Source organism: Musa acuminata, chromosome BXJ1-5 (genome assembly GCF_036884655.1).
Source record: "Musa acuminata AAA Group cultivar baxijiao chromosome BXJ1-5, Cavendish_Baxijiao_AAA, whole genome shotgun sequence".
Classification (NCBI taxonomy): domain Eukaryota; kingdom Viridiplantae; phylum Streptophyta; class Magnoliopsida; order Zingiberales; family Musaceae; genus Musa; species Musa acuminata.
In genome coordinates, this window is record NC_088331.1 from 45,834,220 (window position 1) to 45,857,454 (window position 23,235).

Here is a 23,235-nt window from a genome sequence, read left to right on the forward strand (position 1 = left end):
CAGCAACCAGGAGATAAATCTAAACACTTGATGATAGCATAAGGATGAACAAACCATATAAACCATCATGGTAACAAGCTGTTTCTTTCTGTCAACAAAGAAAAACAATTGATGGCAGCATCTAACCGCTCAAGAACTGTGCGGCTTTACAATCAAATTCCTAAATTTGCTCTATCAATTACTGTAATTTAAAACCTATTAAGAAGTGTGTCATCTACGGCAAACAATGCCTACAGTGACACGCTAAAGTAATTGGACACATTTTTGCAAAAACTGCTGGTGGTGGAGATCACACACTTGGGAAGGAGGAATCAAAAAAAGAAAAAAGTGATCTACGTTTATGATAAATTGGCATTATACAGAAGAAAGTTCGTGCAGGTATAAGCATACACCACTTTTTCACTTGCATGAAGGGTCGCATGAAAAACGAGCTTATACTTCCGTGCATGATACAGTTACAACGACTTCGAGAGACTGGCAACTTCATCGAGTATAGGGTCACTAAGAGTAGGCAAACCTGCCATCTGATGTATTGATCTCAACTGACGGCGGATGTTGGGGTTTCTGATGCCTCACGCTTATCTTGGCTGGAACCTTTGACCTTGACAAGATATGAGCGTGCTATTTCTAGCATTTGCGCCACTTCTTTCTTGTACTGTATGAAGAAAGATTACGTCAAAATAAAAGGAAAACACTGATTTCAATATGTGGTCTTGCTTTATATAGTTGCACTAAGTTGTCCAGCAAAGATAAGCTATGGAATAAACCTAAGAAATAAAACAATCCACTCTTTCATGTAGCAAAACAGAACACATCACAACTATAAAAGAAACTTTGTATTATTTTCTGATCAATGTGGTACCACTCGAAAAATTTTGAAATTGTTTCTAACAACCCTACTCGAAGAACTTGTGCCAAAAATATATGTCGACAATAAGCAGGTAGCCTAGACATCTAAAAGAAGTGATTGGAGAACTGATATAATTGATCCAAAATAAAAGGACATTGGAGATTAAAAATTGCAAGACTGGACAGAAAGGTACCTGTTCCCAGAGTGGCCCATAGCGTAGGCTATACATGATAGCCATTTATGTGAAAGTTAAAGTAGTTTCAAATTAATGGCAGACTATGTGAATAGAACTGCAGACTACTGACAGATTAGCATGCATATACCGCACATTACATCAGGCAATCTTATATTCAAGTATTGTTAAGTTCGATCAGGTAAATCTGAGCTAATTTATAAGATTTGGGTCCAAATGACCCTTCAGGGGACTATTCTAGCTAACTTTAATAAGACTTTGAGATGGTAATTTAATTAGGTTGATTCGGAGTCATTAGGATGTCATAACTTTATGAGTTGATTTGATGTTTAATTTAATTTTATTTTGCATTTTTTATCTAGAAATTCTGTAAATCAGAACTCGATACCTAAAGATAAGGGTCTTGATTTATGATTTGAGGTGTATCATGACATTACAGATGAGGTTATGATTTGAATCATGACCAGTAAGTTTTGATCTATGCTCTCTTTCACTTTGTCTTGTTCTCTGTGTTTACCATCGCACATGCTTGCAACTTTGAACCAGGACACAGTGTTGGGCACAAGCAGTTAGTTTTAGTTCAAAATATCAAATCTAAGATAATTCTAGAACACAATGAAGAAAAGCGGAACTAGAAATCGTAATGAGAAAACATGCCTCATCAACTGCTCCAGTTTTTATCTTAGACTGCATGATGCACCACTTCTTGAAATGTGCACCTGTAGAAAATATCTATAATTACTTTTTCCTCATAATTTGTGGCCTCACATGAAGCAAAATAGCAATAAAAGAAGGCGAAAAGAAATCAGAAAAATGATAGACACCAGCTAATACTTACCAACTCGTATATCAAGCATGCTCGAAGAGTCAGAGATCGTATTCAATGACCACCGACAGTGTACCTGAAATAGAAACAATTATATGACTTACATTTTCAAAAAATATAGCTCTTTCAATTAAAGTTAATGAGATTTAGCAATCAGATGTAATTGTATTAGACAAGCCAAGTTCAAAGATTGCACACATCGACCAAACCAATAAAGTAAGTAAATTCAGTTAATAAGAGAATCCTCTCCGATACATTTTGCTCAGAAAATGAACCTTCCAATCCAAACCTCATCAAGAATTAGATGCCAGTTTTAGCTCAATCAAGATTATCATTAATTTTGGTACAAAGCTAAGAAATATAAATTTTGCTACAACCAGTATTTTAATGTATCCATGAAAGCTACATAGTTGACTCTTTTTAACTTCCAACTAAATTATCCTGTACAAGAACAAACGTATATATAGATCTTCCATGACAAACCTGACCATTCTAAACCATAATATTAACTATTTTTTGTTACACCTTGTGACTAGAGGCCATATTTAACATAATAATTTATACCTTAAGGAAAAAAAGTTGTTTTATAAGATATGGGTATGCTAAATGAAGCCTTAACTTCCTGCCCTAGAGATACCAACAGAATACTTCTGCATGTTTAGTTAACTGAACAAAATTATTTCTAATTTAACTGTTGTCTCCACAGATTGCATAAAATTAAATAAGAATTAACTTTCAGAAGTCACATATCACAAACATTTGCATGTTGCGCATACAGGTTTCCTCATTAGCGATCACAAAAACTATAATTATCAGTTCACTAAAGAAAGACTATCTTTGTCCTCTAAGCACATATTATGTTGCATGGGAAGTAGCTGAGTTTCAGTACGCACCTCGAAGGTAGAACCAAATGGAACATCATGTGCCTGTTGCACAGTCTCGAAGACCTAAACAAAGAAAACACTGAAATTAAAAAGAGTTCACATTGGTAAGAAAAGGTTCACATGAAAAAATGATAATGAGGGACAATAAAACATATGAAGTAAATGCCAAAAGAAAAATTAATATTCTACCACATTTACTTTGGAGTGAAACACACACCAGAGTTTTCTTATCAGGGGAAAGAACAGCATGCTGCCACTCTGTCATGGCCGTGTCTGGAGGACACATGGGACTATGGCATAATGACCTGAAGGTTATTTCTCTGACCTGACCATCATACTCATCAGCAACATGCCACTGGCCCAACTGTAAAAAGCATAGAAGTAAAATGTCCGAATTATGTCAGGAAAAAAACATTGTCAAGACATCTAGATCTGCTCTGTAGAAACAGGCACCTGAAATTACTGTGTATATCAGTCTTAACATTCAGTTAAAGTGTATATATAACGACAAAATCATCATATCTAGCAACTCCAAGTAGTAATATCCCTCATGGATCAACAATGCTTCATGGTTGCAAATGCTCATCCAAGGCAGGAGACAGAATTATAAGTATAATTTTCAGAAGATATCATTAACATGGAACTCAACCAAATACTGTCAAGGCATCCAAAAAGTGGGGACTTAAGACACTGCCATAGTAACAACTAACAACAGAAGTAATGAACAGAAAAAAAAAAGTGACACAATGGACACCTTCAGTTTTCTTGGTTATCCAACCACATAGCATTACATGAAAATTATTATTACCAAGAAAACATTGTAAATAGATCCTTCCCAGATCACTTCTTGATGGGAGCCTTGTGCACTAAGCTTTGCCTTTTTATACGTCCAGTATAAATGTACATTGACAACTAATAGCTAACAAGTACCACAGTGCAAGAGATGATCATAAATGAATGACAGTTTCCTTACATTCAGATTGGTATCTTTTCGTGCTGAACGATATTCTGCAATAAACATGGAGTCATCATTCAATAAGACAGAAAAGAACTCCTCTGCAGTGCATGGGAAATTTTCCTGTATTAAAGCAGTTAATAGATTAGAAACTATTATATCTTTAAAATAAAAGAACATAAAATAGAGAATAAGTACAATGGATACATTTACTATGCCAACTAGAACTTCCTCCTTTATGAAATCTTGAAACTTTGCAGTTTCAACTACACTCTCGTTTGGAAGTTTTATCTGTCTCCTGCTACCTCTCACAGAGCTGCTGTGTGCACGCAATGCAGATTGTGCCCATTCCTGTGTATCCAAGTAAAAGAAATCAAATGTTACAAGTTCTGGCTTCCAACTATCCAAATAATAAATGCAGAACTAAATGATAGAGAATTCCAAGAAAGTAATGCACAGAGCCCTTAGAGCAAACTGCAGCTTGAACAGACAAACATAAGAAGAAATCATCTGCCCGAAAAGATGAAAGAAATTTCCTGCTACAGAATTGACAAATAGGCATGTCTTTCATAAGAAAGTAGTACATAAACCACCATTATGATGTCTGGATAAAACCAATTAGTTTGAACCAGGAAGTTCAATCTCAAGAGTATTTAGTTGTAATCAGATGGCATGCGTTCCATGATAACGGGTGGGCAGAATAGAGGGTGCTACAGGCGCTCACCGATAATACAACAAGACAAACAGCAAAAAGGGAAAAATAAAGAACAGTATGCTTAAGCAATGTACTTCTGCACCATGCCTCTCCTCCTCCAGGAACCCCTGGCAGGAAAAAGCCATGGGGAATGGACATCAGCCTCAAATGGTGAAAGAAATACCAGATATTGTGGGGATACTGAAATGGTCCATATCAATTGCAACCCTACTGATTTAAATAAGTGATGCAGGACTGGAGATTCCATTTATAATAGTATTAAGATGGTTCAGTCCTAAGCCAGTGCCAAATAAACCAGTTCAATTCTATTAGTTGTTTCAAACAATGGCCCAGTTTCAGTTCTTGTGAACTTGCCAAAAAAAGACCTTTCATCCAACAAGTTTAAAACACTGCCAAAATCTATTGGGTCTTAATTTGCAAGGACATGTTAGCCTGATTTAATTAATGTGAAAAGAAGAATTTTTTGCTACAGTTTGATGAGCAACAAAAAATGCTAGGTCTAAGACAGGTCTATAAGTTTGGGTGAAAGATGAGTGGGCCATGTTGAAAGGTAAGTACCTTCTTCTCAGCTTCTATAGCTGCATGAAAGTTCTTAGCTGCACGTTGCAAAGCTCTTAAAGTATGATTTCTGTTCCAAAATGATGCAAACATGTATTTGACTCTCCCTGCATAGTGAATAATGGCAGAATAGTTTAGAGTTTAGACTGGATCTTAAAAAGCTATAAAAATTTGTCACATACAAGTTGCAACTGGATGTTCCAGAAGCTACCTACAACAAAAGCAAATATCTAATAGCATATAAGAGATGGCAAACAAAGAAGGTATTTTAATATGTTCTATCATGGCATGATATCCTTTCTTACATCAGATAAATAATTAGTGAACTAATAGAAAAACACATTTGAAATACATTTGTTTTTCATTTCTATCTGTAGTTATATTCATGTAGATCAATACTGCATAATTATGATTCTGTAATTAAATTGCTAATACATAGAAATAACAACTTTCTAAAATGGCTCTTAGAACTCATGTAATTCATACATGAGACTGAAAAGAGATTTAAGACGAGAGGAAGTAAGAGAGAGCATGAGGAGCAGAAGAGGGACGAATGGTGAGAGCAGCGATAGTGGTTCCAGATAGTGAGTAAGAAGAGGAGGGCAGAGAGAGGAGGGAGGACAGACCTAATATCCTGATGGCATGCAGTCATGCGGTAGCTGGTTCTTGGATATAGAGGCAAGAGTTGAGCATTGGTTGGAGATTAGACAAAGGCAGAAGCCAGGAGGCTGTGGAGGCTCAGACATATGAAGACAACCAAGCCACGAGAAAGAGTTGACCAAGTATAGTTGCATGTGACAGGCAAGTAAAGTTCAGGCCGTTTAGGCCTTTAGGGCTTAAAAACAATATAGCTGACTTAGGTGACTCGGTTTGACATGAGTTGACCGAGCTTACCAAGTCAACTTGCAAGTCAAGATTCAATTCAGCCAAAATCCATTTCTTAATGCGAGTCAACTAGTCCAAATGGATTTGAACCATAGCATCAGATTTGAAACCTAGGATCATCTAATCCTATGGCTCAACTCACGATTCTGATGACACTAATTACAAAGTAGAGGGGCTTTTACCAACATTATGCACACCAATAACAAAAATAAAACTACCATTAATAATTCAAGAAAACAGAGAGCACGGGGATGAATATGAGACAGAATGAACATAGAGAATGGCATTTTTCCCGGATTCTTTGTGTCATGCATATACATACATTGCACCCAGTAGATACTCCACTGACCCACTTTCTAAAATTGTTGATATATATATATATATATATATATATATATGCTAAACTAACTGATACCTTCAAAATATATCAAATGAGGCTTTGGACCCTCAACAAGTTAGCCTGGAATATATATGTATCTTCATATAGAACAACACAAAGTATAGAGTAGAAAAATAATTTTTATTCATTCAAAAAGTAGAAAAGTACAAGGTGATGGTTCTTCAAGTATTTCTAATATGCTACATATATCAAAAGCTAGAGAAACGAAACCTTCATGGCAAAAAAAAAAGTAATGAAGACAATATTGAGTACCACTAACCGTCTGGACTTCCTAGAGGAGGAACACCATGTCCTCCAGCCCCCATTCGAAGAATTATTGTGATAGCAGGGTTAATAACTGCATGTTGGCTTCGTCGTATCTGCATTACTAATAGCAAAGGCAATTGGATGTGTACATACAAAATAATATAGTACAAACTACATAGGAAATAACCAACATACCTCAGCAATGTCGCCAAAAGAAATAACCACCTAAAAATTTTGAAAAAACTACTTTTAGTTAATTAGGATTTAAAAAAATTTGAAACAAAATATATATTCATATGAGCCTTCAAATATCCTCAGTGATACTACTGTTAGAAGAGTTCAGTGAAAATTTTTATTTTTATCTAGTAATTAGTACAACAATATGCATAGTGAAACATTATTGCTAAACGAAAATATAAACATGGGTCCAAGAACAAAATTAACTTGACTAACAGTGAACATCAAGATGCTACTAGATATAAAAGAAATGACTATGGTTTGACGTATTGCTCAAAACGATATGGTACAAGCAGCACATACCGATCCTACAATTGACCGAAATGCAAACCATCCTGTACCGGGTGGTATAGGAGTTGGGGGGGCATATCAAGCGATACACTCTTCATACCAGGTGAAATGGGGAAATTTGATAGTTACCGACTCGGACTGATCGGAAATGGTCAGATTTCAACCGAAATCAATCAAGGGCCTAGATTAAATAGGTTCCAACGGTCAATTTAGTCATTGGACCCATTTGAATGCCTACTTAACCTCATTCCTCCCTCCTCTTTTGCCCTATTTCAATCTCACATCTTCTAACACTCTTGCTCACTCAATCACTCTTTCTTTCTCACAAATTCTTACTCTTGTTCAATATCACCAGAAGAACCATTCGGAACGTGCCACAAAGCTGCTCATCAAAGTTCGAAAAAGATAAATCCGCTATCACTTATTTGGATATTTTTTTATTAAAATAAAACTAAATTTCATAATAGCATTTAAAAATCCATTATTGCTCACTAGCAGCAGAGAAAAGCCAATGACAAAGAAATAACTGATTGATATACAAACGTAGCATGGTTCAAATTGAAGATATGTGACAAACACCACTTCACTGTAAACAACAACAAATTCAGCTTGAACAAACAAAAATACTCCACATGATTAAGAAATTTAGTGATATGAGCTTTAAATGATACAAAAATCCTTCATGGGCAAAATTATTGGTATAGATGAAGATAAATATTTCCTTAGCCAACTAATCAGAAATTCTAATATAAGATCAGCCAGACATTCTTCCACGATAATGATAACTTTTCAAGATTATATACCAGCTAAGAAACCTAAAATAGATAGTATAGAATTCACTGCTTGGACAGAACAAAGAGTGAAAGAAATCTTTAAGGTGGATAAGCTAACCTTCATTTGCTTAGAAAATACATTTGAGTGGAAACAAATGTGCCATGCAGACACGTACATGCGTCCATGGTATAGAAAAGATCTTTCAAGCGCACATGAATAACTGTGATCAGCAACCTGAGCAAAAGAAAAAATATTCATCAGGTGACTCATGTTAATAACCTTCAATGCTAAGAAATGAATTACATTAATATAATAGATAACCTCATCAGGTGGAAGATCAAATATGGTCTGCAGAGGCCCTGGCTTCTGGTGGACTAAGGTAGGACCTTGTTTATCCAAAGACAATCTTCTTCGAGCATCAGCTCCAGCATAGCCATTCAATGCTCTGAACCAATTATTTGACAGATAATACAGTATAATTTTCACATTAATATAGTACAAAACTTCATCGGCTAAAAGGAATTTACCCTATTTCAAAACCTGAAAAAAAATAAACAAAGAATAGTACTAAGGCACTTGGATGTCCTTTCATGAACATACAGTTATAAATTTATGATTCATGAAGGAAAGCATGAAATTTCGAACTTTTGGATGCGCATAATTGTCTAGTAAAAAGCTATAAAACAATTGACTATGACCGGTAAGCTCATCGTGTAGGCCAAGATCAGTCATTTCAAGTTTTATCAGTGCACACTGCAGCATACATCATATTGGTACTCAAAACAGGGTTGTACTAACTAACCTTGTTTGCTATCTAACCTTTGATTCTGTTTGTTTTTTGTAGGATGAAATAATGACCTAGTTGATTCAAGCTTTAATAAGAGCAATTTTGCATATTCATATTTGTGTGTATACATACATACATATACATATATAGACACACACACACATGTGATCAGGTTAGCAATTCTTGAAGCTTTCAGCTTGAAAATCACATTCCTCCATGGTGATCTTTGCAAAGCATCCACAGACAGCCACTGAATGGTGTATCAGGGACCACCATTGACAACATAAACATTGACAGAAAGATTGAGGTAAGTTTTTCCATTTTTCTGTTCCCTTGCTTGCCCCTCCAGTCTCTGATACTCTCCTCCTCTTCTTCCTTTTCCTTGTGTGGAAGTACGAATGTGACAGAACGAATGAGCTTTGGTATGATTGTTAGTTTGTTCTTTTGCAACATCAGTGACCAACATTCAAAACATGTGAACAGAATATTTATTTGCAAAGATAAGACTGCATATAATAACCCTTTCCACCCTGCTTTGGTGAAAGCCTCATGCACTAGAAGTCTAGAACCAACCTTTTCTTCGGCATAGATGTGACAGCATTTCATCATGCCATGTAAGACACAATGAGGTACTTAGCATCCAAGAATTATTCGTACACTATCTCAGTTCCAACCAATTACTAAGATTCACCTAAGAGCTACGGTTATGAGATCAAATTGCAATGCAAGATTTGAAATCTCAATGGTATGCTAATACCGGTTGGCAGCTCAACCAGTGATACAAATCGACATATAGAAACTCGATATGGGGCAATAACTGCTCGGATGAGGGAGAAAGAAGGAGAGAAAATGGGGAGAGAGGAGTAAGAAGAAGAGGTCAAGGAGGAGAAAGAGAAGGCAAAGGAGGAGGATAAGGCATATGAGCAGAAGAGATGGCAACAACACAACGAGGTGAAGGAGACAGCGGCAACGATGTAATGGGTCGGATGAGGCTCAGCAGGAAAGAAAGAGAGAGCGGAGAGCACATGGCGTAGAGAGAGAGAGAGAGAGAGAGAGAGCATAAAAGAAAAAGATGATGGCTATGAGTGAAAAATGTCAAAAAGCCAAAAAAACTTATATTAAAGCTGGATGGTAGGCTTACTGCCTAGTACGTCTATGTGAATCAGTCATATTTCAACTGGCCCATCCCAAATGCTAAATCTACTGGTCTTTAAAATTTAAATACTATGCCCAACTGGAGTGGACAAAATTGCTTGGTTTGCATACCAATCATTAATCCTACTTGTAAAAAGTAAAAACCAACCCATACTGACCGGTATGGTCAGTTTCTGAACCATGTTGCCACCATGAGAGTTCCACCTAGTTGTGACATGATGTTTGGACAGGTCAATGAGTAGGACCCTGATTCAAGAAAAAATGAACTGAAAAATATTGTCTACATCATCCATCAACCACATACACATGAACCATTCATAAGAATGAAGCAAGAACTAAAACTTAAGTAAAACGAAAATAATTTTATGTCAATCAGTTGTCGGTAAAACTTAAAAGAGCTTTTACTTTTACCCAATAGCATCACAATATCATGATGTCAGAATGTTAGTGCATGCAAACTAGAGTAAGCCAAAAGAGATACACCATCAAATGTCAACATATTAAACTTAGGTACTTTCATGTTCCAAAATTATTGTGATCTAAAAAGAAAATCAGAACCATGAGGCCAAGTAGCAGAAACAAGTAATAACCTGGAAGAACTTGCTGGTAGCCTTGTGGTTTTAATATGAAGACAGACCTAGGAAAAAAAATAATTAAGTTATTGATACCTCAACATATGATTGAGCATTTATAAAGTTATAATGTAATCACAAAGTTATAATGTTACCTGTCCTGATGTGCTATCTAGAGTGTGCCAGATTGCTCCAGTTTGGCCTTCCTTTTCGACAGTAACAGTTACAGATCCAAGAACAGTGCTTTTCCATATTATATCCCAGTCATATATTGTTACATTAATCTGCAGGAATGTTGAAGAATATATTCAAATAGGCAATTACTCTGAATACCAAGTCATATTTGCATTTGCAACAGGGAATCGAAGCTATTATGGGCAAGGCTTAAGGCTTTTATTTTAAGTTCATAATTCAAAACTTGTTTCTTTTTGTTTTTTAAATTGGCACAACCATGCAAGACCAGTCTGTTGGTAATTTATGTACTCTTCCATTTGAAAAGTGCATATTGTAAAATGATACAAATTTAACAACCTGAAATACCACACTAGCAGACCTCATGTCAGAAATGTCATAGAAAGAACATCAGTGAAATGGTCGTTTAACTATTTTAGGCATTTTCAGCTAGGATGAAGGACAACCTGACCCACCTTTGAGAAATACAGTTAAACACGACATTTACTTAACAGATATCTTGACTGCTGATTATATTAAAGAAAGAAACAGTACCCATTTATGTAAAGTTGTAAACCCTTAAAGATATTAACATTACAGAACAATGTGGAGTACAGTGAACATAAGAAGAGACTAAAAGCATAATGTTACAACCTAAGAACCTATTAATAAACAGACTATCATATACCAGATGTGCAAAAGTAAACTAACACAAAAAAAGTCAAAATTCAATCTACATATCAATCTTAGATGAATAGAGGATATCCATAAAAGCAGAATGACCAGTGCATTCTGACTTCTCTATCAATTAGCTCAATTAATCAATTTATTTCAAGACAATTTGACATAGTACTTGTTCTGGGATTTGAAGCAGGACCAAGTTTCTCTAAGCTATTGTGAATAGCACGTAAACCAACATTTCAAAAATCGACCATGCCACTTGATATTTCAATATTTACCAGTCTGACAAGGAAGCGGCAGGCAGACCAGGTGATTTCGTGTTGCCTGATTCAAGTGAGTTGTGGTCATCACCCGGCAGCTGGTAGTTCTAATTGCAAAGCAAAGGCATGCAAGGACTTGCCATGCAGTCTCACAGTTTCTTGTGTACCAATCAAATATGACCATGACACACACACAAACTGTGTAGTACCTACCACCCAATTTTCGGACCCAATATCAAATTTGAAACCCCCCAACAGCCACTTTCTGCTCCCCTCTTTCACTACTTCGCGTCCATTCACCCTCAGTCTCTCAAATCCCAGTCTCCCCTGAATCTTAATAAAATCAAAGATCAAACTCAAGAGAAGAAAGACATTCATAAATCCAAAAACAATATTGGCTCATTTGGTTAATTTTTCTTGATTATGGCTTTGTGCTTAAGATAGCATCTTAAGTACAATCTTTTCACCTTATTCCAAACCAGATCTATGCAAATATAGTGTGACTCAATTGAAGATGCAGAAGAACAGATCCGACCAAGATTTCTTTGGATCTTGCCAATTTCCTTGCATATATGGCCTAGACTCATGCAGATCTAGGATATATACATATGGTTTCTGTTTAGTTCATATATATCTGGCTTTGATTTCCAATACAAACGTAAATTTCATAGTTATGCATCTAAATAAGAACGATCTAGTGTGACAGCTAGATCATTGTTTAGATAACCACCATCACTAGGCCATTCCTCCTTGTGAAATGTCATTTAAGTGTTAATTGTATATGTTTTAAAATTTTACTTTATTGTAAATTGCAACAAAATACAATCAGCATAAAGAGACAGAAGATACTTTTACAAAGTGCTTAGAGTTGCCAACCAAAAAAATGCATCAGGACAAAAAGGGAGAAGGCCTTTGTAAAAAGAACTAAGAAATACCAACTATTGTTCATTAATTTATTCTTCAGGTGCTTGCCCAGATAACAACTTCAAGAAAAATGGAACCAAAATAACCTGAACAGGAAGCATATCAGCAAAAAAATTAAATTCCTCTCCCCATATCGGATTTCTTGAGCCAGGAACCATGGAGCTGCATGACATGAATGGTTGATAACATATTATTCACTAATCAAAGCAATAATCCAAGTAGAAGACTAATATTCTCAACTAATCATTCACTTTTCACATTTCTTGTAATTCAAGTTAAAACTTCATAATCACAGCTAAAGCTGTATGAACAAACTAATAACGAAATTAGATATTGAGTTGTAAACATATATACATATATATACATACATATATACACACACACACAAACTGGTTAGAGATGATTCTGAACTAAATCAAACAGAAAAATGAAATATTGGAATTTAATAATCCAAAAATTAAACAATATTCTATACTATTCTTAAGCTTAAGATTTGGTCTTTGCAGCTAATAGAGTGTTAACTTAATTTATTAATTTTTTATTAAGAAAATGATAATATTAACCTCTTTCCAAAGTAGGCTTCACTAATCACAACCTATGATGCTGAAGGATGTAATCTCACCAGAATGTGAAGCCTAATTCACATAGGATCAGTTAGCAAAAGTTCAAATAAAGTGTCTAGTCAGTACTTGATTCCGATATAATATGCACTTGTTTATGTCACCTATTTATTTACTCATATGACACAACTATGCCATATAGGCAATTCCTAACTCATAAATATTTCCTTTTCACCACTTATTTCTTTATCCATATGACACAAAACTATGTCTCTCCTATACAACTATTAAATTAGATAACTGAAATTTATAATTCAACAAAGTAGGCACCAAAAGACATGCATGCGCAAGAGGGCGCATACACGTACACACACAGATACGTATTACAAACAAATCTCAATATAATATAGTTGTATACAATGTCAAGCATTATTGATAAAGAAGTCTAAAGTGCACACGTACCTGAATCGCTTTTGTTCCCCACATGTAATTATTGCATAAGGATCAGATGTACCATTCAAATTTGCACCAATTAGGTTCTTTGCAGCCAATAGCTCTAGCTGAATAACAGAAAAATCCATATTGTAATGACAAAACAAAAGAAAATAATGTTAAATATCATGGTACTAAATAATCAAGCATAACTTCAAGGTTTTTCACATGCCAAACAACTGATGTGCTGTACTACTGAAGAAATAGAATGATTTCATCTCCATATAGGAGGCAGTTAAATTCAACAAAACAATACCTTGACTACATATGCGGAAGCACCTTGGGGGTCGACTTTGATCTGGTTCATCTACAAAATAAAGTGGACAACTGTATGTCAAGGAAATGAAAATTTATTTTATGAAACCTCACAGGTAAAGCAACCCACATTTATAAGGTTAGAGAATAAGAGAATAAGAGTATACCAAATAAAATCCCCCTCGATCATCAGTTTATAGAATAAGAGTACCAAATAAAAAAAGCTATCAAATTTATAAGGTTAGAATTGCATATCTATGACTAAATGATCAGGCAAACTTGACTCAGACTTGTGTGATAACTCGCCTACTACCTTGTTAAGTCTAATCCACTCTTAAACCCAAGTTAATAGTAGTATATTCATCAAACCCTTAAAAGTCAACCTAAGTCTTTTCCCAATCTAGATGTGAGATTAGATCAGGGTGTTAAAATCTCCTCGTTTAAGAGCGTGACATCCTTGTCAAGACCCAAACATAGCTCAAAATCAAACCCTAACACGGTGTACAAGATGTCTAGCCCAATGATGGTTTCATGTCGTGATGTGCCTTCTAACCCTGTCGTGTATGGATAATCCTTACCGTACTCAATTGAGCCCCTCACTATACCCAATACTAGGTCAACTGAAGCACCAATTGTCATGACCCAATCTGATGAGATATCTAGCCTACTAACTTCGTGAGCCTAATCCACTTGCACAAAATGCTTAAATCCAAGTTAATAGTAATACATTCATCAGACCCTTATAAGTCAATCTAAATATTTGCTCACTTCCGTTGTGGGACTAAGTCGAGGTGTTATAGAACCAATATAAATCAGTAAGTTCAATCCATGATAATACACCATCCTTCAAACTTTTCTCTTTACCTAACTTTGCATCACCCCTAATCATTGGGAACACATTTATTTCCTCTTTCATCGCTGGCCAAAGCCAATAGTTACAAGCTGCCATTAAAACATAACAGCACATTTAACTCCATAATCTTCGATGATCATGGATGCTGGATGCTGAAGGAAGAGCTGTAAGACAAGAAAATCAAAACAACTAGCTCTTGATTCAGACACTTGAAGAGTATAAACTTGGCAATCACAAAGCAGAAGAGCAAACCAATTAAAAAGTGGTCTTTTCTTTGAAAAGATTTCAGTCATCAATTAACTTTAGTTAATATAAAGATCCTTGTATTTAGATGTAACTTTGATGGATAATAAAAAAGGAAAGAGAAGGATCAGCTGTAATGATTTAATTGATGGAATATAAAATGAGCTTAGTCTGTCTAACTTCTTCATTGTCTTTACTACTTTCTACTTCCTCAATTTTTTTATTATGCCCCTTTTCATTCTCTTCTATTATTAAATTTATAGATTTAACAACCTATTTATACTTACTGCATCTATTCTTGGTTCATAAAGGCCTCCATAAACTGGTGCAGCCTCTGATCAACAAGATTACATCAAACAAATTATGAAGCTGTAATCAAAATCAAACAAGATCAATCCTTGATAATGAAACGAAAGATTTTTCCAGCACAACAGGACAAATCTTGCAAAATATAATCACCATCAAGGTAGAAAAAAGAGAGACGAGCTTGAATTGTCCAACCTTCTCCTTAGCATCCGACTGCCGTGCAGGCAGCACTCTGGCGGCCAGCGGGGCCTCATCCCCACCAAGCGGCCGATCGTCATCGCCTCCGGCATCGCCGAACGATATCCTCTCCAGCAGGGAGTAAACACCGACCACGAGGAGGGCCGTGGCGACGGTGACCTCGATCTCCCACCACGAGGGGAAGAGGAAGCCGATTGAGAGCCTGGCGGGGGTGGTCGCATCCATGGTCATCAGAGAGGACCCTCCTCGGGAATCAATTTCTCCAGAGCCGGGGCGTCTAGGGTTTCGATGTGGGAGGGAGGACCGCGAGGAAGGAGGGGAGACGAGGAAGGGGGCGCGGCGCGGCCATCCTCTCTTTTTCTTGGAAGAGGCGGAGGAGTTGGTTGGAGGGAGACGGCAAACGCGATGCTAATTAATTGATGTGGTGGGGTCAGACGAATAACAAAAGAAGTGGTGTGTTTGACGCGGGTTGGAGTTACCAGACTACCCCTATTCTTATGTTGGAACCTCGAGACTGCCTCCCGTTTCCGCTCGCCTTAACTGAGCCGAAGGTGCCTGAACCGACCCGGAAACTTTTTCTGGGTGACCACGTTTACCCGTCGCCAACTAATGCGACATCTCGTTCTCACTACAGTTATAAGAAGTTGAGAATAGATAGAATGTTACATCGACACTTTGTTCGTATGTAAATGTGCCAAGTTGTCTTAAACTTCCAATGGTGATAACACGGGGGCCGACAAGAAAGACGATTCTTTGTGTCACATCACCCGATAAAGTTAACGGGGTGATTCGGTCCGCCACTCGCATCATTTTCCTTTGTGTGGCCCGTGCGTGATGCGCCCGGGGGGTCCACAACTGCATCCAGTCACGAAAGGTGTAGGTTACACGTCTGACCGGTAACGGGTTCCGTTTCCGCGTCATTTTCTGTTAGTCAGGTCGTTGGACCTTTTTTTTTTTGTCTTTTTTTTATTTCTTTTTTTTTATTTTTCGAAAGTAAACGTATCGGATACGACGGTGATTTCGGCGAGATGAAAGGAAAATATTTCATGACGGTCACAGGTTTGACAAAGACTTGAATGTATGTATATACACATCGACTTTGACCAAATTACGTGTACGTGGAAATAATTTTGGTGCATATATTTTTTCCATGAGAATTATTAGCCAAAGCATTTTCTCTAGAACAACGTCGCTGTCATAGTGGAGAAATTATTTCTTCGTTTATGGATATGATAGATGTGTTAGAAACAATGGGCTTAATTTATCCCATACTTTTAAGATTATATGTTTAGGCACACCATAAAAGTTGGATTGTTAAGTAGTTTTGGGAGTTTAAAGTTGATTGAATGAGTCCTAATTATTTTTAATAAATTAAGATTTATTCTTATAAATATATGTTGAGTCCTGAAAGTACTCATTCGGTACATAAGAAAATTTATTCATCGGAGATAACTCAATGTCTTGTAATTAATACGTAAAAATTTTAGTTTTCTTCGTAAGTAAAATTTATCAAACTACGTTAAATCTTACATCGATTGCTAGTATATTCTTTTGATTGTTAATCTAATAGTAAATTTCTCTTTAGTTTTTAGAATTCTCCTTTTCCTCTCAAATTGTATTAGAGCCTAAATGATTTGATGATCAGAGATTAAGTATGTCGTCGATTATTTATAAAAAAAATCTGATGAAAAAAATAGTTTCACCTTATGATAGAGATGAACGAAGGATCTCATTGTTCGATAAAACTAAACAAGAACGTCGAATGGATGAATAGGTAAACTCGAAAAAGATTAGAATGATCTTAAGGTAAAGTACATGAGTACTATTCATCTTTTCATCGATGATAATATTATCATCATCAAAATATTTGGGATACGTTAAATAAATTTTATTTAGATAAAAAACTTAACTAACAAGTTGTATTCAAAGCGAAAGTTATATATGTTAATAATAAAGGACAACGGAAACTCCGTAGAGCATTTGAATATATTCAAAGAATATTGGATCAACAAAAAAAAAAAATTGATATGAAGATTAACGAAGAAGATAAGATATTATTGCTTGTTACCTCCCGACTCTTAGCTTTATGGATATGATATTATATAGGAATAATATAGTAATACTTGAATAATTTGAAAACGCTTTAATATCTCATGCTATTAGGAAAAAAAAATCAGCTTCTTAAGATAAAATTTGACGAGAAGAATTTTCTAATAGGGATATATCTTAATATGAAAAGTCGAGATCATAATCTGTTAAATATTTGAGATACAAAGAGTACGAATATATCTGATGAAATTATTCAAAAAATATGAAAAAAAGATTGGTGAGTGCTTTATTTTAATATATATATATATATATATATATATTAAAATAATTAATTTTTAGATTCTTTTTATATTACTTATGTTTACTCAATGATAAGTTGAGTAGTAAGTTGAGTCTATGTAATAACTTATACTCTAAAGATACGAAAGAATTAAATATATTTGGGTCCTTTAGTTTCTAAGGGTTTTGATTATAAGGCCGGTGAAGTTTTAAAAGTTACACAAGGTTGTTTAATCATAATAAAAAGAATATTACATCATCATTTGGAAAAAAGTATAATAAAATCCTCAAAAGACTGAAAACAAGTTGGGATGATAGATTTATATGACATTTACAGTGTAAAAAAAAAAAGTTATTTATGATTTCCATGATAAGATGATAAAATAAATGTCTCACTATATAATTAAGCTATTAATTTCGTTCTAATTATTAATTAATTGATTTGAATCGAATTGAACCGATTTTAATTTAATGATATCAATCTAATTAAATTTATTATCCTAAATTCTTTTATTGATTTAAATTAATTAGTCAAATCGACACAAACGTCAAATTTTACAAAGCTTAATTTCATAAATATTATTGTATCGCCCAATTGAATCAATATTTTGATTTTAATTTAGTTGAATCAGTTCATTTAAAAAAAATATTTAAAATTATAAATCAATCAAATTAATTGATTTTAAATCGATTCGATTAGATGGATTTGAATTAATTTCGATTGGGACTATTTATTTTAACTGAATCGAACAAAAACGCGACGAGGTTCGATTCGATCTAACGGCAGGAGACGCACCCAAAGAGTGAGGAATCCTGGTGACGTTGACCGGGTGCAACAGCAACAGCAACAGCAACCCCACCCCACCCCGCCTTCCCTTCCCCGTCCTCTCCTCTCTCGTTCTTGCCGCGACGAACCCGAAATCCCTTCGGATTCCATCTTTCCTTGATCGAAGAACAAGCAGGCGTTGACCCCACAGAGGTGTCTCTACGAGCTTTAATGCATGTATGGTTTGTTGACGCAGTTATTATTTGATAGCGTTCTTCGAATTTTAGCGAAACATCAGTTCTTGAATAAACCTAGTGAGCAGTTACGGTTTAGGGTTAGCTCGATTCGAAATGCATTGTTTAGTCACACATTAAATCGGGAACATGAAATAGTTTGCTTTGCTTATATGAAAAATGTAGTCAATTTGTTGGATCTTGGATCGATTCTCTGCATTTGGTGTATATTATGTGAAGATTTCTTGTGCATTGCTTTCTTAGTTTGGTTCGTTCTTGTAATATCTGTTTGTTTGTGAACTATGCTGCATGAACGAAGCTAATTCTCGCTTCGTCTAGAATCTGGAGGTGAAGATACATCACCAAACCTACCATTAGGTTCTGAAAAGTTCTGTAATTTGTGAATTAGATTTTTCTCATTTTTTTCTTTTTGTTTTTCATTACTGAAGTATATTATTGCCATTATTTTTTAATGAGGATGATGATGAGCGGATTGCTCAAATCTGTCTTGCAAATACTTTCTTGACGCCTTGTAAAGCCTATTCTTGCTTCCTTTGCCCTCTTTAATTGTTGGTCCCTGGTTCATCATATTTGCTCTGTTTTTGAGTCAATGATACATATGAGACGCTCTTAACTGTTAACTGAAGTTCATTAGCTGACCTATGTTAAACAATACTTACATGCAGAGCAATTTCAAACAAACTATTGGGAATCAATCAAGAATGCAGTGGACTTGTCAACAAATGCTGCTGGTTTGCCAAGATGAAAAAAAAAAACTTTTTGTTTTGGTTTTACATTTTGAGAGTCATATTGAATTCTTGATACCTGATGATGAAGATCTCAAAAAAATAAAGCATCTTCATAACTTAATGCGGGAATATCAAACACCATATGGCCGGACAACTGGGTAAGAAGGTTGTAACCTTTTGGAATTTAACCTTATGTGATCGCCCGCAATCTCATTTCTTCAGTTTACTTATCATAGTCTTATCAAGCTCATGTCGTTTAAGGTTTAGTTTTCTGTTCCGAAGAAGCAAATTTCAAATATGGCATGTTGGTAGACACATATCAGGATGATAGGATAAAAAGCCTGTCAAGTATGAAACTTCAAATAGAAACCAAGGAAATCAGGATTTTGATACCAGTATCTGTTGCATCTTCTTTCAGATGGATGCCTTGTCTCAGAGAAGGTATCAGGGTTCTGGTTCAGGAGCCAGTCATTGCTGATCTTACTCTTGATGTAGGATGTCTTGTACATGTCTTCCCCTCTCTTCCTTCTAACTTTCTTTCATCTGAAGCATGTGGTTTCAGGCCTTTGCCCTGACTGTTGGTGTTATACAATTCAATTAGTGGATGTTGAACTCTAGTGAATTTCTTGTTGATTGGCATGTACGGTACTTGTACATTCATTAGTTATTCATTAGGATGGTCTTTCGGTAAAAATCTTGAGGTATCATCCAAATCTGACTTGGCTTTAATTGGGAAGCTACTATTCTATAGTGGCTTCACCCAGATGAAATTTCTAGTGCAGGTTTAATGCAACTAGGTTTGCTGGCAGCATGAAGCTAAAGGTGCAGCCTTGTTGTTCAAGCCACTTAGACAAAAATGTTATTGAGGAAGAAGTTAAGTATTTTGTCCATGAGAAAGCTTAGGTGATATATGTTTAGTAGATATTATCAACTTGCATCATGAACACCTTGGCCTTGGTGTGTTAACAACGTGATGGCATTGGATCATAAACCACAGATTTTGCTTCAGATCTTCATTTTTAGGTATGTATGTGCTGTATTTGATGAATGCCCATTCTAGATAAGGTTCCTACGGAGTTATATTCTTTGATCGGCATGAAGTTTGACTTTTATCATAGTTATGCATGTCCATGGCATATAACTGAAGTTTGATTAATAAGCTGCTTGGTGATTCTTGGACAACTTTGAGTGGGCTGAAAGGATATACCGAAAAGTTTGGGCTGGCTTACATTTTGATAATGAAAATGGTCTTGCAGGTATCCAAAGATGTTGGCAAGCAAGTCAACCAAGACCGGTATGTCTGATATAGTCATGGTTTGTTCTTAATTAATGCCTTCTTGTCATGTCTTCATTTTTTATGCTTAAAGAAACATATCTACGAGATGCCCCTGTAAATAAAATATAACAGGAAAAAGGAATCATGGTTTGTGCTGTTCAGGCATATTACAGTCTTTGCTTTGCTGACCATCGATTGAAGCATGCTTGAATGCATTTTACTGTAACTTGTGGATGCTTCACGCTGCTCATTTTGGTGCAGTCATTTGTCATTCTAAAGTGCCCCGGGAATCTTGTTCACTTTGTGAGCACAAGGGCAACCATGTAACGAGGAAAAAGATGAGAGAGGGGAGGACAAAAGGTGCAGGAAAAGAAAGCCATGACCAATTATGTAACACTTCCTACCAGGCATAGGGACTGTTCCGAGTTGAGCAATGGTGCATGCATGCCAACATTGTGGGTCTCAAATATAAAAGAATTCTTAACCTTTTCTTTTTTCTCATGTGGCCATCATAGGGTCCAGGAATCGAGCATCTGGTCTGCTGCTACATGATCCTTTTATCTTTTTTGACCCCTAAGAAGTAGGAGTTGATTTTGATTAAGTTCTGTTTTAATTTATTTGGACAAGTTATGATGATGTTCTCCTTCATTTCCTTGATGACCAGAGATTTTAGCAGGGCAGTCAAACTGTTGTTTGGTTGACTTTGATCAACTGGACTGTTTCCAAACCTAATTCAGTAAAAACACAAATTTTACAGACTTACATGATGGTTTTTTTTTTTGTAGGCTGAGATTTTAATTCTGTTGGACAATTTTGAATGAACACACATGTCAGATGGTTAAAATTTCATGCTAAGTTACATAATTTAGATGTATATTCATAGGAATAAGATTGGCATTTATTATAATATACTCTCTTATTATGGTTCTCTTTTGCTATAATATAAAAGAAATATAATATTTTTATTTTTTGAATTTGATTATTATGATAGTAAATATTTTAATGCAACTGCTGCATTTGCAGGTGATATATCACAAGGGGAGGGTGGCATGGATGTGTCCATAAATGCCAAATGTACTTGGTACGGTACGTGTTCATTATTCTCCACCGTCATTGTTCTTTACGTCCTGTTTATGTTTGCAGTGAAAACTCAGTCGGCAGAGAGGTGTCCTTCTCTTCACGTAGTAACACGTTAAAATCGTTTAGGTGCAACCAGAACAAATGACCCAAGTGCATATAATAATACAATTGAACATGAATATAATAATACGATTGGTCATCATGTGAAATCTTACTGCACCGTGCTCAGTCTTCACCCGGTTTCCATGCATGGGGATCTGCGTAAAAATATGCCCCAACCATGGATATGATACGATATCATATCATATCATCATCGAAAAAGAAGCTTCATCAAAACCCTAAGAATAATGCAACGGATGGATGTTAGTGTGTTGAGGAGTGTCCACTAAAGCTAATGCAACGGTTCTGTTCACCTTTCTTCCCCACGGCTACATCGACCGTTGGAGGCTTTACTTAGGAAAACATGGGTGTGGCCTTTAGGTTCTGCCTATTGCTTCGGCAATAATGCCATTTTGTGTTGCCTTTGTTCTTGAGCTTTATCTTTTAGGTAAGACTTATTGAGAAAAAGCTTTATCTTTTTTATTTATTCTCACTTCTTTCGTTTAATAAATTATTAGTAACCATATTCACAGTAAAAGAAAAAGAAACAAAAAAAAACCTATATTCATACATCTATATATTTAGGTTTAGCACATATATATAAAGTCTAAGAAAATATATTTATTCTCATAAGGTTAACCTCAGTCAGTTGACTATCTTTCGATTATTAGTTGAAACGTCTAATGTTAGTATTCTTGAAATTTTGTATAATATTTTTAAAATTACTTTATATATTTTGATATGTATATAAATACATTTTAATATGAATTAACCATGTCAATCATAATTAGAAATCATGTCAATCATAATCATGTTAACATGAACTAGGTTTAATAGTAAACCATATTAGAAATATTTAAGCCAAAATTTTTTGTTGGATTTTAATGGAAAATTTTCCATAATCATGGAAATTTTTATGTATATATATATATATATATATATATATATATATATATATATATATATATATATATATATCATAATTTTGAGAATTTTCTTAAACCGTCCAAACTTCAAGAAATTCTCGTAGAGTGGCTTTGGTGGTGTAAAAAAGATCGTTTAACCCTTGTCTTCATTTGATCTATTGTCATCTTTACCTTTGCTCCCTTGTTAGACCACAATAGTTGTTTCTGTGCTATAGGATTCGTCACCCGTTGTCCTCGAGAGGGGGTGGAAGAGTTGTTCTTGCCTCTATTAATCTCGTCGATCTTGCTTTTGCATGCCTCGTTTGCAACACTCGTGTGAGGAAGGAGGTGACAGTGGCCCTTGCACCCCCCCCCCCGCCCCCTTCCTATGCGAGAGTTGTGAGCGAGATTTGTAGGGGCGGGCTCAACAGGATCAATGGAGTTGGTAGTAGCCCTCTTACCCCTTCTTTCTCGTGTGAGAGCTTCGGGCAACAAATCCAATGAGGTAAAGGGGAGGGGAGATGATTG

General features: G+C 35.6%; 1 protein-coding gene across 3 annotated transcripts; it reads right to left on the reverse strand.

Moving 5' to 3' along the window:
* Nucleotides 1-320: 320 nt before the first annotated feature.
* Nucleotides 321-15,650, reverse strand: LOC135674597 (BAG-associated GRAM protein 1-like). 3 transcript variants are annotated; one of them, XM_065184589.1, is made up of 19 exons: nt 15,269-15,360; nt 15,055-15,101; nt 13,673-13,723; nt 13,387-13,484; nt 12,451-12,526; nt 10,484-10,612; nt 10,347-10,393; nt 8,136-8,259; nt 7,932-8,048; nt 6,708-6,737; nt 6,526-6,625; nt 4,982-5,088; nt 3,916-4,059; nt 3,727-3,831; nt 2,971-3,117; nt 2,763-2,816; nt 1,882-1,945; nt 1,701-1,762; nt 321-655 (listed from the first exon to the last, which is right to left on the reverse strand). In XM_065184589.1, the coding sequence occupies exons 3-19, from the start codon at nt 13,721-13,723 to the stop codon at nt 539-541; spliced, it is 1,572 nt and encodes a 523-aa protein (XP_065040661.1). In that variant the 5' UTR covers nt 15,055-15,101; nt 15,269-15,360; the 3' UTR covers nt 321-538. The 3 variants fall into 3 exon arrangements, with proteins under 3 accessions (XP_065040661.1, XP_065040663.1, XP_065040660.1); XM_065184591.1 differs by having other exon boundaries at nt 15,055-15,136; nt 15,269-15,313; XM_065184588.1 differs by lacking the exon at nt 15,055-15,101 and having other exon boundaries at nt 15,269-15,650.
* Between the last annotated feature and the right edge of the window lie 7,585 nt (nt 15,651-23,235).